This window comes from Uloborus diversus, unplaced genomic scaffold, assembly GCF_026930045.1.
Source record: "Uloborus diversus isolate 005 unplaced genomic scaffold, Udiv.v.3.1 scaffold_532, whole genome shotgun sequence".
In the NCBI taxonomy this organism is placed as follows: Eukaryota; Metazoa; Arthropoda; class Arachnida; order Araneae; family Uloboridae; genus Uloborus; species Uloborus diversus.
This window is the reverse complement of record NW_026558717.1, coordinates 83,907-103,061: the sequence shown is the minus strand read 5'-3', so window position 1 is coordinate 103,061 and position 19,155 is coordinate 83,907. Positions and strand designations below refer to the sequence as shown.

At 32.2% G+C, this 19,155-nt stretch overlaps 1 protein-coding gene across 1 annotated transcript in view; it reads right to left on the bottom strand.

The window, feature by feature from the left end:
* LOC129233566 (neuronal acetylcholine receptor subunit alpha-7-like) overlaps positions 1–18,821 on the bottom strand; it is a 32,499-nt gene extending 13,678 nt beyond the window's left edge. Inside the window, exons 1-5 of the mRNA XM_054867575.1 lie at positions 18,810–18,821; positions 18,441–18,485; positions 17,171–17,280; positions 10,144–10,400; positions 7,950–8,144 (exon numbers count right to left, since the gene is read on the bottom strand). Coding sequence (XP_054723550.1) covers positions 7,950–8,144; positions 10,144–10,400; positions 17,171–17,181 — 463 coding nt within the window. The 5' untranslated portion in view covers positions 17,182–17,280; positions 18,441–18,485; positions 18,810–18,821. The remainder of the gene's footprint in view (positions 1–7,949; positions 8,145–10,143; positions 10,401–17,170; positions 17,281–18,440; positions 18,486–18,809) is intronic.
* Positions 18,822–19,155: the final 334 nt, after the last annotated feature.

The following is a 19,155-nucleotide window of genomic DNA, read 5'->3' as shown; positions in this document are numbered from 1 at the left end:
AACCCGTATTTTGGAATCTCTTAACCACTATTGTAGAATACAACGGTTTTTCATTTTCATAAATTTTTCGGATTTATGATCTATTTTGAGGCTCCTGATACCGAAATTGGGCTGTGCTTCTCTAGTTGCGACCATCTAGCATAAGAAGAAAAAGATAATTTGTATTGAAGAAGTGTAAAAAAGGGAATAGAAATTCAAAACTCTTATTCTTGACTTCTTTTTCAGTTGCCTTGTTAGAAATTCAGTACCGGTTGGATGTTTAAGGAGATGGTTAAGGAGACAACTGCTACACTGCAAATAATCGGTACACATTTGAAACTCTTTAAGTGTTCCAGTTGCCTGAATATGTGCTAAAATGTATTTCGAATGTATTATGCACAAAGAAATGAAGCTGAAATGTTTTATTAATCCATTCCGTTATAAAGAAAACGTTCCAAAAGTGCACCGAATGTGTTTTGCTGAGAATCTCTATTCAGCCGAAGTTTGGGAATACACTTGAGAACACATCGCGCGCAGATTTGAGAGTGCTTGTGAAATCACTGCTTTCTTAGCTACGCCATGTTTGTAAACAATCTGGATCGACCGCAATCATTTTCGTGATATTTTTGAATGCTCAAAAGGCACGCCACTTTCCTTTTTTATGTTCTTTACAGATAATTTTTGTATTTGTACATTTACTGAGCTTCATACTTTTGTTTTAAATAAACTAATAATTTACCATACCGCTTAAGTTTTGAAATAAAATGAAATCCTCTGTTTTAAAACTGTGTGGTTACGTTAAGACTAACGTGTTACGATTCCAATTTTGAAACATGACGACTGATTTAGGGCTCCTGTCCTTATCTTTCGATTTAGAATTTTTTAAGAGCATCGGAATTAGAGGTTTAAAAAAGGATTCTTAAACTACGGGTTATGACCCAAAAACATTTCTAATGAAGGTCCAAGAGCATTTCTTACGCTGTTCAATTTCAATCTTAAAAAAAGCATCTCTTTCATCTATATGTTTTTTATAAGTTCTGTCATCTACTTTTTGTTTTTACAAATAGTTCAGGTGATTTTATTTTTCTGGTTAGCAATTTTTTGATACGTTAGTATTTTTGTTTGTAAACATTCCATAAGATCGATCATCTTGTGCACAACTTTTTGGTTTAACAAACCGAAAAAGAATGAATCGCTGGAGGTTCTGCGGCTTAGATTATAAACTTGAATATGATCAAAATCTACCACAATGGTATGAATGAGAATTCGAACCTAGGTCCAGAAATCAAGATTCTTCTAAGTAATGATGTTTGGCAAAATATATTATCTAATGTTTCATATCAATCAATTTTATCTTGAATTTTGAGGATAAAATTTTGCGTACCATTTAGCATCTTGTTTATGGATAATTAATTTTATTATCTGTTGCAGTTAAAAAAATCATGAAATTTGAGTTTCATGATGGATGTTTTGCAGAAATGCCAAGCAAAGTATTGTTCGAATGAATAATCTGAGTTCAAAACATTAGCTAAAAAATCCTATCTTAGTCAAATTTTTGAAATCATTAAAGCAATTAGAGCAAACAGGAAGCCGTATATAAATGTTTGTTTTGAGTACGTACAATACATGTATCGGGTCTCTTTTTCTTTAATCCCACTTTTTAATTTGCCGTGTAATAAAAAATTTCACCTAAAATTTCATATTTTCAAAATTGGATAACTTAACGTGATGTCTGTTGCAGTGTAAAAACTATTTCAATTGTAATTTAGTTGTTATATGTTCTATCACATTGAGAGATAGATTAAGGGTGACCACAGACTAAGGAAACAGGAAATATCAGACCTTTTTTTGAGAAAAATGCCGAATTCAATGTTAGTGACGCAAGTTTAAGCCATTTTTACAGTTCTGGAAAGGGCGTAGGGAGATCTCCCTCGGAGATTTATCTAGTTTAAAATATGTTTAAGCTGTCTTTGATTATGTAAAGATGGGGAACAGTATGGAGAGGGGGGAAGGATACCTCTAGGAAAAAATGTAAGAATGCAGTTTTAAAACTGTACATTTAGGGCATTTTTAAGGAACTTTGGGTTTTATGTTCCGGGATTCATTTCAGCTGAAAATATTTTGAAGCTAAAGTGTTAAAAACATTTTTGTAAGGTAACTTGAGGAATAAGGGTATTATTAACCACAATATTTTGAAAATGTTTTTTTTTTTTTTTTAAGTATAGTTCAAAGCTATCTTTGGTGATGTTAGAGGAAGGAAACTCTGGTTGGAGGGGGGGGGGGTCTCCGGAAAATTGTAAAAACTGATGCGTCTAAAACATTTTAGCTATCTTTGATGATGTAAAGAGAAAAGGAGGAAGACAGGTATATAGGGGCTATTTTCAGAAAAATTATTATTATACAAAAAAATTGTAGGGGAATGTGGGGTAAAGTGAAATTGCTAAGCTGGCTAGATTTTTTTTTTTTTTTTTTTTTTTGAATGAACAAATTGGAAATTTCTTTTGAAAATTACACTTTACAAAGAAAGAACATTGTAAAAAAAAAAAAAAGTGGAAATTTTTCCCTTTATTTTTTTTTATAGAAAGAGCAAAAAATAAAATATTTTTCTGAATGAAAAATGTTCTATTCACTCATAAAAAATGTATTTGTTCAAATTAATGAGTAAAAGAAGGGTAGAATGAATAATAAAAAGATAATGAAACAATGAACGAATACTTAAATAAATAAAATACTTAATACATGAAGAAAAATAAATAACCGTAGAAAATAGTGAATGAATAAGAAAATGGGTGAAGGCATGAATAAATAAGTGAATTAATGAATGAAGGAATGCAAATAAATTAATAAATGAATCCGTAAGTGATTTTGTAAATAATACTGCGTGGCAAAAAAAAAAAAAAAAACCCTTCAAAATGCTTCTGACATTTCGTCGGCTGATTCTTATGTAGAATGGCCCCCTGAATCCGAATATGACCTCCGTTTTCCCCCTATACGTACCAATTTTTTTTAAAGGACCCCCCAAGTTTTTTTTCAATTTTCTTTAGTTTTAGAGCAATTATTATTTTTTTTGTAGGTGAAAGAAGCTTTATATTAACTGCTAACATTGTTTTGGTGGGCAAGAGAGGTTCAAAGTTCAAGATCATGGAAACCGATCACTAAAAGGGGGACTTGGGGGGGGGGAGTATAGCCTCTCAAAATAAAAGAAAAATCACGAAAAACGATCTTTTTATTCTGATTTTTTAAAAAGGATTTTTGTAAAAAAATTTTCGGAGCAGAATGAGAGTATAAGACTAAGCTTTTATGACTCCTATATACAAAAAAAAAAAAATTGCGACGTAAAAAAAAAAAAATATCACGTGAATGTCGCACGTTGCATACGAGTTGAATCGCAGGTCTTCATTCAAAAAGGCATTCCTCTGGCTGATTTCTATGCAAAATGATCCCTATGACCCCTTTCTTCCAAATACACCCTCTTTCTCCCTATCACGCTCCCTTTTTAGAACCTACCCCCCTTCTCTCCCCCGCCATTTTTTATTTGAAGGGGGAAAAGAGCATTACAATAACCGCAAACATAATTCTGAATGATTAGATATGTGTAAAGCTCAAAATCTTATGCATATGTAGCAAAAAGGAAAACAGGGGGGGGGCACCCCTCCAAACATACTGTGCAGAAAATATTACTCTCGAATGCTTCTGAGGCTAATCCGCCTGATTCTTCTGCAAATTTACCCCCTGAATCCAAAAATGATCTCCGTGATCCTCCTACATGTACCGATTTTGTAGAACTCCCCCCGTTTTTATTTTTTTGGGGGGAGGGTATTAAGTTTTTTTTTTTTTTTTTTGCTATATATGCACAAGATTTAGAACTTTGCACATCTCTAGTCATTCAGAATGATGTTTACGGTTATTGTAATGCTCATTTTCGCCTCAAAATTTAAAGCAATAAATGGCTCTGAATCAGGGGAGGGGGGAGGTTCTAAAAAGGGGGCGTGATTGGGAGAAAGATGGAACCCCTTGGAAACAAGGAGTCATTTTATATAAGAATCAGCCAGAAGAATATCTATTTGAATGAAGACCTGCGATTCAACTCGTATGCAACGTGCGACATTCATAAGACATTTTTTTTTAAATTTTATTTTACATCGCGAAAAATTTTTTGGACATAGGAGTCATAGAAGAGAGTCTTATACTCTCATTCTACACCGAAATGTTTTTTACAAACATCTTTTTTAAAAAAGCAGAATAAAAAGATCGTTTTTCGTGATTTTTCTAATATTTGGAGGGTAGTATACACCCCAAGTCCCCCCTTTTTTGCGATGGGTGTCCATGATCTTGAACTTTGAACCTCTCTTGCCCACCAAAACTATGTTAGCAGTTAATATAAAGCTCCTTTCACCTCCAAAAAAAAAATACTGTAAAACTAAGGAAAATTAAAAAAAACTTGGGGTTGCCTTTAAAAAATAATTGGTACGTATAGGGAGAAAACGGAGGTCATATTCGGATTCAGGGGGTCATTTAACATAAGAATCAGCCGACGAAATGTCACAAACATTTTGAAGTTTTTTTTTTTTTTTTTTTTTTTGCCGAACAGTGTAATTGAGTGAGTAAACGAAATAAACTATTTCACTTTGTCCCATTCACCTTGCCAATATTAGAAATACAAGTAAGCTTAAAATTAGCTGAAAAAAGTAAAAAATACCGCATTAATTATTAGAAGGTCTCAATTAATATTTAAAATGTTAGTAACAATAATTTTATCTTTTTATTCTTACAAAAATAATTTTTGACTTACATCAAAATATTACAATATGAATGTCCATTTTTGAAAATTGCCATTATTATCATTAATTTTAAGCTCCAGATGTATTTTTTTCCTGACTGGAATAGAGTACATGTGCTACTATATAGTTAAAATATTACGAGATTGTTGGCAGTAAAAGTAATTATTTCACCATTTCACTTTGCCCAACATTCCCGTACAGCCTACAAATAAATGTATAACGTATTGCTTGTGTTCTCGTAATTAAGCGTATGTTTGTAAAAAAAAAAAAAAAGACTTTTCCTTATTTTTTTTTAGGTAATGGTTTACCCGGTTGTAGAAGAATGATAGTTTCAAGTATTGTTATGTAAATTTTTTAATGTGTATGTGTAAAATTAAATAAATTCATTTTAAACATATTGTGTTTAATGACTAGATAAGTTTGATGAACTCAGTTCAGTGTTATGTGCGTAAGTTTGAAACAGAAATCCCATGCGTATTTTAAATTTAGCTGCATTAGTTATTGAACTTGATATTAACTGTCTGATTGAGTTAGACCTGAATGTATGGCATTTAGTTACCATCTGGAGATTAAATGCCATACGATAGAAGCTAAAAAGAGTACTCAACCAGTCACGTCTTAAGAACCGAAACGGCCACACAATTTTTGCACCAATGAGTTTTCATACACAAATCATTTATATTTTGAAGCAATTAGTTTGCAATGTAATGACAATCCCAACCTTAGTAATACATGTTGCATTTCAATCAATAATAAAAGCCATTATTAATTTCAGGATCCAAACCGCACCCCTTAAAAACAAGCACAAACCTGGAAGCTTATACAAAAGGTTTGTACTCACCTTTGGCGGGAGGGGGGAGAGGATAGAAAAAAGGCAAATGAATGGAATTTCAGTTAGATCTCATACGGTAATACCTTTTCCACAGCTCATGTTTTAATGTAGTACATTTTTTCCTCATTCAAGAAATAAATAAATGTTTTGAATAAAGGGGCTACTAATGGTAAAAAAGGGCTACTAAACTGAAAGTGTATGCCAGCCACTGACGACTAAGTAATTTTTTATTTATTTTGTTTTTCGCGAACACTTTTCTTCCTTATGCAAGGAACTAAAACTAAAAATAATTAATTGTTAATTGTCAGTGCCGGATATACGATTTTTCCGAGTTAGGGCAAATCTTGAAACTGATGCTCCTACTCATTCTCCTTCAAGTTTTATATTGAGTTTCAACGAACCTCCCCCCCCCCCCCACGAAAATAGAACAAATTTGTTGTCCCCCAAAAATTGTCTCACGGGGGCAAGGGTCCCAACTCCCCCCTTCGCCCCCAGATCCAGCACTCATCGTTTTAGTTAATATTCAAGGAAATAATTAGTCATTAAAGAATTCCACTGCACTTACATTTTTAAAAGAACACAACTAATGTTTAAAGTCATTGATCAGACACCAATCAATAGATCACTGAATAGCAAAGTAGCACGAATTCAAACAATGAAGGCAAATTTATTTTGACCTTGAGAAATTAAAATTTTTGAAAATGAAATTTATGAAGCAACAAACTGAAGTTATCTGAGCTCTTGTTTGTACACTTTTGATCACTTTTTACAGTATGGATTAGCTTAAAAAACTGAAATATGGAAATTAATATTTTAAATGTATGCAGTTTCTGTACTAAGTAATATTGTGCACTACATTTTCCTGCAACCTTTTTATTGGTAAACACTGTTCGTGTGCAATTCTGCTGTAAGCTATTCAATTATCTTGGAAATATCGTTGTATTTTAAATTTTCATAGTAGCTATGCTGACTAATAATTAGATTCATCCAAAGCTTAAACCATCATCAACCTGCAGTCTCAAAATGAACACGAATTCAGTTATATTTATAATTTCTAAAAGCTACTTTTATATTTGTGCGGTAGGTATCCTCGGATGATATTAGTGCGAAGAAATTGTTCTAAAACGCATTCTAGAAACTGTACCTGTATGTGTGCCACAAAATGTTCAGTGAAGTGTTCAAAAACGTGTCTTTAATGCGATCCTATAAGTGCTTAAAAAGTGCGCTAAAAAGAATGCTGAACTAAATATATGTCCCGAACTGTGTTTCTAGAAGTGTTTTGGAAACTGACCCAAAAAAGTGTTCTAAAAAAGGGGACAAGTGTACGTGTTCAAAAAATGTTTTAAAATGTGATCTTACAACGGTTCTAATAAATGTTCTGAAATAAGTGTTCTAAAAGAGGAGACAAGTGTCCGTGTGGAAAAAGTGTTCAAAAAGTGTTTGATTATTTGCAGTGTACATTCAGTTTTCAGCAAAATATACCACCTTGAACATGCATGGCTTTCTATAGAAGTAGAAAGTGCAACAAGTTTAATTTCACTACTTAAAGGATACTGATCATCAGTGTTTAGTTACTTAAATCAGAGTCTGCACATCACAAACAGGACTAAATAGTCGCCCTTGAAAATCTATTGAATTTTTTAACTGTTCCTGCTTACTTACTTAATTCTATACAGAACGAATGCCTATAAAATAAGTGATTAAAAAGAAAGAAAAATCACTACAGTGAAAAGCATTAAGCGAAAAGAATCCAATTGCCCCTTATTTTAAATGTATTTGGCTCAGAAAACATAGCAATTCCTATAATGGAATATTTACAAAAGAATAAAACTACTAATTTAGAAATCGGGGGGGGGGGGCAGTAAAATGAGAACTGAAAGTAATTAAATGGCAATAATAACGTATTTTGTGGGTATATTTTAATAGATTACATGCTACACATCAATGTAAACAAACGATGATGCTTGGTTTTTAAAAAGTTTAACGGTTATCTGAAGCTATATAATCGGACAAACAATTTGACGACATCCAGTTTAATTGCGAATAAATTTCATCTGAGCGAAATATAACTGGAAAAGAGTTCTACGTATATTATGTGATAGTATGACTAAACTGAGCAATGTACTGAGCATACAATAACAATAATTTCAAGATTTTCTTTTAATATCATGGATTTCAAACTCATGGTAAAGTATGCTGAATGAAATATAGGTATATGTTGCCAATATACAACTACTGCTTACAACAAGCAATACTAATGATGTATGAAATGTGTTAAACTTGAAATCAAAACCTTTCATGACAAGTTAAAAAATAAATAAATTAATTAAACTATAGGGTATAAATATTCTTTATACCAAGAGTTAGTTTTTCTCCAGAATCTGGAGGCAGCGCAAATCCAAGCAGCGCCATAGATGAAATGAGCACACATGGGATGATGAGGTTAAAACCATAATATAGGGTTCTTCTGCGAATGTGGATGTAAAATGTAACGTCTACGTAAGGTTCGGGGCAGCAGGCGTAAACAATTACATTTCTGGTCCCTGGCAGTGCTAAAAGACACAAAATACATTGAAGAATATTGGAATATACGTACAGCATAATTTCTAAGTTAATTTAACCCTTTGTACGATTTTTGTTTTGGTCGCAGGTTAAAGAATTTCCATACAATGGTTTAAGCTAGGCCCTTAGGTACAATTAAATTAACTTTTACTCTCTACGTTTTTTGTGGCTGGGACAGTAGTCTAGTATTTAAAGAATTGTGTACAGGTGTCCCTCGTAATAACAAGTTTAATTCGTTCCGTGTAGTATCGAAACCGTGTTATACGGGAATTTTTTAAAAATAGTATTTTTACTTATTTTCAATACTAATTATGTATGTGCATGAGAAAAATCAGGTTAATGTGTATCGTGTTATATCAAAACCGTGTTATACGAGACTTAGAAATAATGTAAATCAAGGAATGTGTACCGTGTTGTAACGAAACCAAGTTTCGTAAAACAAAGTAAAGTATTAGAGTTATTAGCAAAAATGAACAGAATGTATTAAACCAAAATGAAATTCCATCTTTTGAAAATATAACATTCGTATTGAATCAAAACCATGGTGCATTAAATTCAAGTTTCGTACCGTGTAATATCAAACCCGTGTTATAATAATCGCAAATTCTGTACCGCGTGTAATATCAAAACCGTGTTATAATAATCGCAAATTCTGTACCGCGTGTAATATCAAAAACGTGTTGTAGAAGTACCGTGCTATACGAGGGACGCCTGTATTTGATAGCAAGTATAGTTCCCTTAGCCGTACACAGATATTATGTAGAGTAGCGTTTCTCAATGTTTTTCAATCCCCGGACTGGTAAAAATTACTGAGACAAAATCGCAGACAGGTGAAAGACTTTTTTAAAATACTAAAACCTTTTTAAGGACTTAAGGTTTTTATTGATGTTTTTATTGTGATTTGCTTGTAACAGCTCTTAATTGTGAAGATAAATAATTATTGTAATTAGAGTGTAAAAACCAAAGTATTACGAAAATTAAACACTGAAACATAAGTAAAAAATCTCGTAGAAGGTCTTACTAGTAGTATTTTTATGTGGACACTGAACAGGTTATAATTTCCGAGGATCAGTCCAGTTTCTTCAGCACCGGTGCTGGTCCACGGGACCGAGTCGCTGTTCCAGATAATACCTTTTTTTGCAATACTCTAGATGGTACGTTTCTGCTATTACTTGATACAAACTACAGTTAAATTTAAACTTACTAGCATTAGACAAACAATTAATTTAATGGAAACCAGGCTTCCCACTAATATATAAAGATTTAATTGGTAGGACAAAAATATTTCTTCTTAATACATGATTTTTTTCCCAGATAGAAATCTGCCCAATATTAGTCTTTAGACTAAGAAAGTTGAAATCTAGAACCATAAAATTGTTAACTATTATTTGTACTTATCTACAAATATTTTATGGGACCTATGTTTCTAAATAAATTTATACCTATTTAACAATAAACAAATTAGATAGCTCTATTAAAAATTCTTACAAATAGGACGAAAATTCCTGCATCACATAATGTCATGTCAACACCATGTCATTCAGAAAAGACATGGATACACACACGAATTCCCAGTAATAAATAGTCACTGGGACCTGCTTACTGTCATTGGCAGGTAAAGGGCAGTAACTGCACATTTTTTATTTATTTTGCTTTTTTTTTGTGTGTACAAGCTTGCTTATTTGTTTTCCGCTGGAAAAAAAAGCGAAAGTTTTTTCTAATTCCAGCATTTCCCTATAGTTGGTACTGAATCCAACACATATTTCTTCAAATTTCTCGAAAACTCATTTCTGCAGATACTGCCGTTTACCTGCACGCCGCAGTATGGTCAGTTAGTATCAGTTTGGAATTTGACCGTTTAATTCTAATTTGTTGAACACTCACAAAAAAAAAAAAAAAAAAAAAAAAACTTTCAGAAACATTCGAAATATACCGATGAAAACTCTTTTTATTAAATTTTTACTGTTAGAACATATTAAATGCGATTACCAATAAGCTGCCATTCCCCATTGGATATATACGTCGACAAATCTCCGCCATCCTCCGACGCAAGACGGAGATCTATCTGATTTCCATCGTACGTCCACGAACCAAACTTCATCTCGCATCTCTGATCGTCGAAAGGAAACCAGGTGATATCAATCTTGCACGTGCTTTTGAAGATGCCCGGCGGAATGTACGTGCAGCTTCCGTTGTTTCGAACCACGACGTTTGTGTGATAGGTTCCATCAAATTTCTCGTCTGCGCTGCAACAAAAAATCACAGTAAAGTATTGAATTTGCTTCTCTAAGTAGGATTGTTTTATACTACGTAATATACGCATGCAGGGTTAGGCAAGTTTTTTTGAATCAAATCGAACTTTTTTGCAAGTTACAGTGGGTAACAAAATATAATAATTTGATATTCACAAAATAAAATCAATATGTTATAGTGAGCTCCTATTATCCAGTGCGGCTTTTACGCAATGCTGATAATCCGTGACATTTCACTTTTTTTTGTCAATGATTAACTGAAAGTAGATAAATGCATCCTTTTTAACTTAACAAGTGCAAAATCTCTTTTTATACATTCCTGTTTCTTCCTTGCCCCCTCCCTCCCATTGATGTCAAACCGTCCAATGTTGCCAAAACCTGACTAGTTGAGACCTGATCTTTAGATCAACATTACTTACTGCTTTAAATCGACAATGTTACGGATTTTTAAATATAGACTACTTACTGATTTTTAGATATAAACAACTTACTGATTTTAAGATCTGCACTACTTACTGATTCTTAACTCTACACTACTTAAGTGCTTTAACTCCACTCAAAATTCATCTGTCATTTCCTAAATATTTTTGATGTAACCTAGTTTGACCTGTTTCAGTCAATCTGTTTGCCAGATTTGCTCACATATGTGTGTAATCCGTTTGCAATATTAACTGATACCTTTTTACATAGTTTTGCACACATGTTTTACATACACTGTTATTGCTTTAGCAATAGTTAAAATGTATAATGAAGCTTATACTACTGAGTGAACTTTTAAGAGTGGGAAAGTAGAAATACAAACTACACGTCCTATGTTCGGCGGGAGAAATCTAATGTTTTCAAAAATGATTAAGATTTTACTTTTTACCGTAAGTACAGATATTCAAGGGAACACTCAAAATATTGGAAATTAACATTTTGGTGTTTTATGTGCTTCATTCCTTCTTGCTTTTCCCCCTCATGTGTTCGAAATAACCTGTACACAAGCACTATTTTCCCTTAAATAATTGTGGTAAATGTAAGTGTGCCTATCAGATTCCGTCCGGTATATATATTTTCCGCCATGCTGTTTTTTTAACAAATTTTTGATGTATTTCATTACATTTTTAATGTAGTACGGGCTATTCTTGACTATTATGCTATCGGTAAACTTAGATTTTGTTTTCTTTTTTTTTCAAATCTGCTAGCACGAAATAAAATCATTCTGTAATTGCAGAATTTTTGAAATTGGTTTAAAGTTGTTGTTAACTTTGTAGGTTGGTTTGATTTATATGAAACTAGCTTACTACCCGGCGTTGCCCGGGTGCTTTTTAATGCAACATATCTTTTGGATAATCAATTGAATGAATTTTATCAAAATGAGCGTAACAAAATACATTCACAACGCTTTTAAGGCTCAAATCTTCAAAATACTTTTAATAACACAGAAAATCAAGCATTTGCCAAAAAGGTAGCATCAGCTTAAAGCAAAAAATATGAGGAGTACTGTTTGGGCTCTGTAGTGTTCACTGGTACGTTGTCTGAGGTTGAATCAGACGGGCGGCACGTAAATTGTCTTAATGCAAAGACAAATGATTGTCTTTTGCACATCTTATGGGACAACCTTTTACGTGATGCTTCGAAAGAAAAACATTGTGCCGCCTTTGTAGGTTTTGTTTTCCCCATTACATCAAAAAATAAAACAGTAATTTTCACATACTTTTTTTTTCGGAAATGAATCATTGAATGTTTCCTTAGAAAGAGTCGTGAGCTTACCAAAAATAAAAGTCAATACCTATTATCAGGCACAAATATATACAAAATAATCTTCTTGGACACGGTTACAATATTTTCAGATTAATTTAAAATCATCCTCAGTGTCCAAAAGCTAAACAAATAGTCCACCGTACAGAAAATAAAGAATTCAGTCAGTGTTGTTAACAGACGATAACACTCCGTTTTACGGATTTTTTGGCGGTGTTTTTGAGAATGAAGGTATCAAGTGATAGGTTATTTTGTATGTTTTCAGGCAAGCACATTTCGCAGAAAAAATTTGCTTCGTATAAAAAAAACTTTACCAAATGTGTCTGCTCGCTCTTGCCATGGTGATTTAGTGACATGCCATGGAGTAAAACTGGATAAGTGTAACTTGCCTAAAAAGACGCACGTCAGCTACGTTTTATTTTCTTATATTGACGTCAAATTTCTATTTTCGTAAGTAAAAATGACAGTTAGACAGTAATATTAATGTCTTGTAGAGATTTAAAATTTGTCAAGATTTAAGTTCTAGTTCAAATTTTTAAGACCTAATACTTGCCGTAAATGTTATACATGATATCTCACACTGATGCAGGTAGAGAGAACACGTATTTAAGTTTGTTGCTTTAGAGAGAGTATTCCTTAGAGGGCATCAAAATTTTAATTTAGAGGGATACAATCGTCGTGAGAGGTGGGAATGGGTCCACTGACTGCATTACAGTCATTATTTTAAGGTATGTAAAACATTAAAAATGGAAGTAGGTAGACGTGAAGTCATTAAACGAACTATTTAAAAACCGTCAAAATTAAACTGCGTTATAGAGAAAAAAGTAGGCGTGTGCATTTTGGTCACTATCCGTGTTGGATTTTGTTTTTTTAATTATTTGCAGGCCGTGAAATTTTTTGAAAAATAAATGACTTGTTTGTACTTACAACTGTATAATAGACAAACCTTTTGTTTACGTTTTACAGAATCTTCTTGCATATTTTGTTCCCCTTATCCACAGCTCAAAAGCAAATGAAATGTATTTCACGTTTCGAAACGTAGTTTAAAAATTTAAAACGTAAATGATTCAAATTTTTCTAATCCATAAATTTAATTCAAAACTTTCTCCTAAATATTTTTCTTAGTCCTCCTTCCAGCAGCAAGAAGAATTACATTTGTGAGTGAGACCAAACTTGTTAGTTATATCTGACATACATTTACAGCACTTAATCGTCCAATGTGGTTACACGTGAGATACAAAGTGTTTCACCTTATCCCTATACTGTTTAAGAGAGTTTAAGTTATTATAGTGATAATTTTCCATTCATGTCTCACAACACTTTTTCAATGACGGTTGAAATGCTTAATGGTAGCTACAAACTTCCAATATTTTTCGATTGTTTACAATAGCAGGTATCGAACTTAGCTTTTTAATTGGGAATGCAGCTTTTTTCAACATATTTCACGATGAAAAAAAAACTTCATATTGTGGAGTAATGTTTCATCATGCCTTTAAATAGCAATCTCTGACTGTCAAAAGTTGCATCATTACCTGCTAAGAGATATAAAATTATTGCTTGTCGGCAAAGATGCTTCATCAGATGCACTATTACTCGAGCGTTAATGTAATATAAAATTTCAAATGAAGAAATTTGTTTATATAAAAAACGTATTTTTTGCAGTTTAAAACAGTTTAAATATAAATTAATATTTATTTGCATTTTTTCCAAACTTAAAACTCCAACCCTCCCAAAGTGTATGAATTCCGCCGAATTATATTTCCATGTGGTTTTTGCGGTTAAAAAAGATGCACAACCTTTGATTTTAGCACATATTGGCAATCCTAGTATGGTAGCTATTGTGCATGTAAGAAACGTCATGACCAACCCTCTCCCCCTTGAAAAACAAATTCCAGATACGCTACTAAGCCCAAATATGATTATTTTACAATTTATTTGCGAAATTAGTACTTTTACTCTTGTTCTTTGTTCGCCTTCAGCGATTAAACTTAGTTGAACCGAATTAGGTAAAGATCCGACGTAAATCATGGAATAGTATAAAGAACATATGCAGATTGGTTTTAAGGACAATCCAATATTAAATTGTTGGAGCTTGTACATGGATAATGAATAAATTATTGATACCAAGCTGGTTTGTGGGAAATACTGGTCTATAATTTCGTTTTACCATTACTGCAACGGAAATACCAAAAGAAAGCATACAAAGTAAGCAGATTCGTCGAAAACCGTAATGTATTCCTGCTTTGCAGGATACCATTAAAAAAACGCTAAACAGCAGCATTTCGATTTCGTTCGGTTTTCTTTCCAAACATGCTTTACTGTAGTCGCGAATCGGCATTAACGGCCAACGTTGAGAATACCTTTAGTTTTGATTGCATTTAAAGTATTTTCTGGTGGTCATAAGTTGCAAAACATTTTTATTAGCTTGGGATCAAAGTTCCTAAATTTAACGATAAGCGTTAATCTTTGAAGAAACTTCATCTAGGGCAGTTTATTACGGGCTTTTCATTAAGACTAAATTAATAACTATACACAATTTCGTTCGTGTAGAAAAGAGCAATTTTATGACTCAAAATATGAATTTAGACCATTTTGGGTCTTTTTAAAATTTTAAAAACCCACCTATATGAACTCCTGAGCAACAATTTACCTTTGTGCTAAATTTGGAAGAAATCCGACGAAAACTAGATTTGTAGAAGGAACATACACTCTCACACACCCATAAACATACATGTTCTTTGATAGCCTGGAGCGACTTCTATTTAACCGAATTAGGGGTTTGGTTATAGTTGAACTGAATTTCTTAAAGATTCGACGTAAATCAAGGAATTGTATACAGAAAATTTACACATTGCAAATTGATTTGGTAAGGATCATATGAATGAAATCGATGTGGTTTTAATAAAATTATTCGAATGCTGAAAAAGTCGAAGATAGTACGTCAATCTTGAATGTAATATTAATACCTTACTAAATATTTGTATTTTCTCAGCTATTAACCTGGAAAACACTAATAAAAATTACACGCAACCCTTACTGTTGTGGATTTTTTAATTAAGCGATATTAAAAATTACAATTTAACGGTAGCATTCACATTAAGTAGAGCCATGGGTAGCATCAATGGATTCCTGGGGCTACGAAATGATGTACATCATTACTTCGTACATCTACGGTTCTCTTGCCACCATGCGTTTCACTTGTCGCTAAAAGACTTTAACGGCCGTTGTTTATGATACTTTTTGTGTTGATTGTGTTTAAAATATTTCCCGGTGGTTAGAAGTTGCAAATCATTTTTATTAGCTTGGAATCAAAGTTCCTAAATTTAGCGATAGTAGTTAATCTTGAAGAAACTTCATATAGGGCAGTTTTTTACGGGCTTTTCATTCAGACTAAATTCATTACTATACAAAAATTTGTTCGTGTCGAAAAGAGCAATTTATGATTAAAAATATAAACTTGAACCTCTTCGGATCTTTTTTAAATTCCAAAAACCCACCTATATGAATTCCAGAGTAACAATTTTCCTCTGTGCCAAATTTGGAAGAAATCCGTCGAAAACTGTGGATTTGTATAAGAAACATACACATATACCCACACACCCACAAACATACATCCATTTATATATATATATAGACTAAACGAACTGATGTGTGCATCACATGACTTCCTTTTACTCCAATTTAATGTCATTTTCTCATTATTAGCAGTTTTAATATGATTCAATAGTTTACTCTCTAAATATAATCAACAGTGGCTAAATTGAAACCAGATTTTAAAAAAAAATTAAAAAAAACTCCAAATTTGTCGCCAAGCTGGCGACAAAAGTTGGCGACCAAAAGACTGACGATATATAGCCAAGTGTCCGCCAAATTATAACACCGCTTCAGTTTACATTAAAATTAACAATGATTTCCCCCTAAAAAGGGGCAAAAGACCCCCTTTGGAGCATACGAATGCAACCAAAAAAGGAGGTGCACAACTAGATCCCACTAGGAGTCTACGTACCAAATTTCAACTTTCTAGGACATTTCGTTCTTGAGTTATGTGACATACATACACACATACGCACATACGCACATACATACGTACATACAGACGTCACAAGAAAACTCGTTGTAATTAACTCGGGGATCGTCAAAATGGATATTTCGGGTGTCTGTACGTTTCTAGGCCCATATCCACGTGTGATCGGGTTGAAAAAAAAACTCAACATTCATTTGGGGGTGAACAAAATGGAAATTAAGGCCGGTTTTTGGGTGAAATTTTTTTCGCGAATATAATTCTTGATGATAAAATATCTTCAATGATAAAATAAATGTGTTTTATGGCAAATCTTTAGAAATAAAAAGTCACATAAACAATTCGCTCGTTTGGAAGAAGAGTGCCACAATAGGAAATTTTGAGTTTTCTTTTTTTTCGCTTGAAGGGCTTCAAATGACGATATTTTCTTTGGAAAATAATGGCCGATTTTTTTGTTCTAATATGAACCACTGCAAGCTCAGCAAATTTATTTTTCTTTCAGCAAATTTCCTGAAGAGTTAAGCGTCAAACACTTCTCCTGTAAAATTTATTTTCTTCGTATTGTCGCAATCTTCTTCCAAACGAGCGAATTATCGCCACAAAATATTTTAATCTTATTAGTGAAATGTTATAACTTCCATAAACTTAATATGGCATGTATACTACTGTTCAAACGTTAACAAAAATATTAACGCTCTTTTGTTGCAAACAAAACTGATTTATTTCATGTATATTCATGCATAAATCAGATAATTTGTTACTTCTTCAAGCATCGGGAATTAATACTAACAAGGCATTGGTCAAAATATTTTTAAAAAGTTCGGATAGTGCAAAAATAAAAAGAATTGAACTTATGAAAAAGGAAACAAAACTAAAAATGTATTCTTCCCCCTTAATTTCTTAGATAAAGTCCTAACAACTTGTTGAGAATGTCGCTTAAATTAATTAGTAAATTTATTTAAAAAAAAACCACTTAATTATATTCTGGGCAAATACTGACCTATTGTACATCAAAACGTCTGGTTTCCAAATTCTCCAAGGCGGTATGCGCAGGTCTTTTACTCCACCGTATTCGCTAGCATTCCACCTGAGGTTGACGTCCACCCATTCCTTAAGGGGAAGAAATGTGGTCAAAAACATGCAATTCAGTTAAAATAAACGTGAACTTTATTCATTCATATACACTTTTCCATAAAAGCGCCAATTAAATGTAACACATATATATATTTATATTTATATTTAAATAAATGCAATCTTAACTCATTTATCTTCATTCATCTCTAAAATAGCATTGTAATGAAACAAAAGTATTTTTTAAAAATAAATGTAAACTTAATCCATCAATATGCACATGCACATTCCTACACTACAAATTGACGGACCGTTAATTACATTCTGCTATTAATATTTGAAGCACTTGTAACTCTCTTTGTGTCTTTTTTATTTATTTAAATGCTTCTGCGTTTTACTCTTCAAATGAAACAAAGACAAGCTTTTTTAAAAATGTTATGCAAATTTATCCCTGTTTTTAAATACTGACACATTTTTCCGAAAACAACTACTACTTATAAAGAAACAAAGAGTTTTTTTCGAACAATGTTTCGAATGGTTACTTTGTTGGTAAAAGCGATGTAGTGAAACATGTAACTACTAGCATTTTTCTCAGTTAAAATATATTAGGAGATTATTATATTATTTTGTGAAGAAAAAGAGATTAACGGATAATTGATTAAAAAAATTCTAAAAAATACACTTGGAAACGCAAGATTTGCATTACTTAGAATGTAATTTCACTATGCCTTAAATTTCTTTCACCTGTGTTCCTTCTTTCTGTCATATAAATGAAGTTGAAACAAGAGTTCTCAATTAAATTACATTTCCGCTCCAATATTAAAATCGATATGCTGGAGGTATTTCACATTTTTACTTATAATAAAAGATAACTATTACATTTGAAGAACTAATCATCTTGAAATATCTGAATTGATGCATTTAACTTTTGAAAGCTAAAATTATATATAATGACTCATGTTAGTAAAACTTTCAAAAAAAAAAAAAAAAAGAACGATTTTTATCTTTATAATTACTATAACCATGCGGCAAACAAACATTATCATTCAACATTAAACAACGATTTTATGATGAAAAATTGCGAAAAATGAAACTGATTTCATTTGGAATTTGTAGATTTAAGGCTAAGTTATTTAGTTTATTTAAGTCGATTCTGAAATGAATATGTCACGACACATAACAAACGAAAAGCTACTTACCAAATTTAACCAAACATTTGTAGTTATAATCTGATTTTTCTCCTCCTAAAATAGAAAAATACACGTAAAAAAGTTTATTTTAATTTTGCTTTCTCTAAAGTTAACATCATTTTTATAAGGGTTATATTTGAAGAACTGCAGCTTTGGTAACTAGAAACAGGTTTCCAAATAGTAACCAATTCCGGTTAGCTGGAGCCACTTTTAATGTTTTAGTGTTTTTGACTTTTGAAAAAAAAAAAAAAAAACACATGCCGATGCATTAACCAAGCCACGTTATTCAATAAGTTTTCTACTCTTTATTTAGAAAAAAAAGTTGATAACAATGCACATAACATAACCCATTGCATTACTTTAATTTTCTGAAGTAACTCTTAGGGAAGTTATTAATAAAGTTGTTGAAAACACTCCTCCTACATTGGAACAATTTATGCAAATAATAAATACAAAAATCATGTGAAGGTGTGAGGTACAAAAGGAACGTTTTTAAATGTTTGAATTTTTTTTTTTTTTTTTTTTTTTTGCTTTATAAAAGTTGCAAGACTTTGATTAAAATATTTTTTCATACCATTTTTGACAGTAATCAAAGTGAAAATGGCATTATAGCTAAAAAAACAGGATCACAAGACATTTGAAGCGAATTTAATAATAAGTATTTCTTAATTTTGCATAGGGTAACGGCACCAGTAAGAGACAACGGCTCAGTAACACATATTCA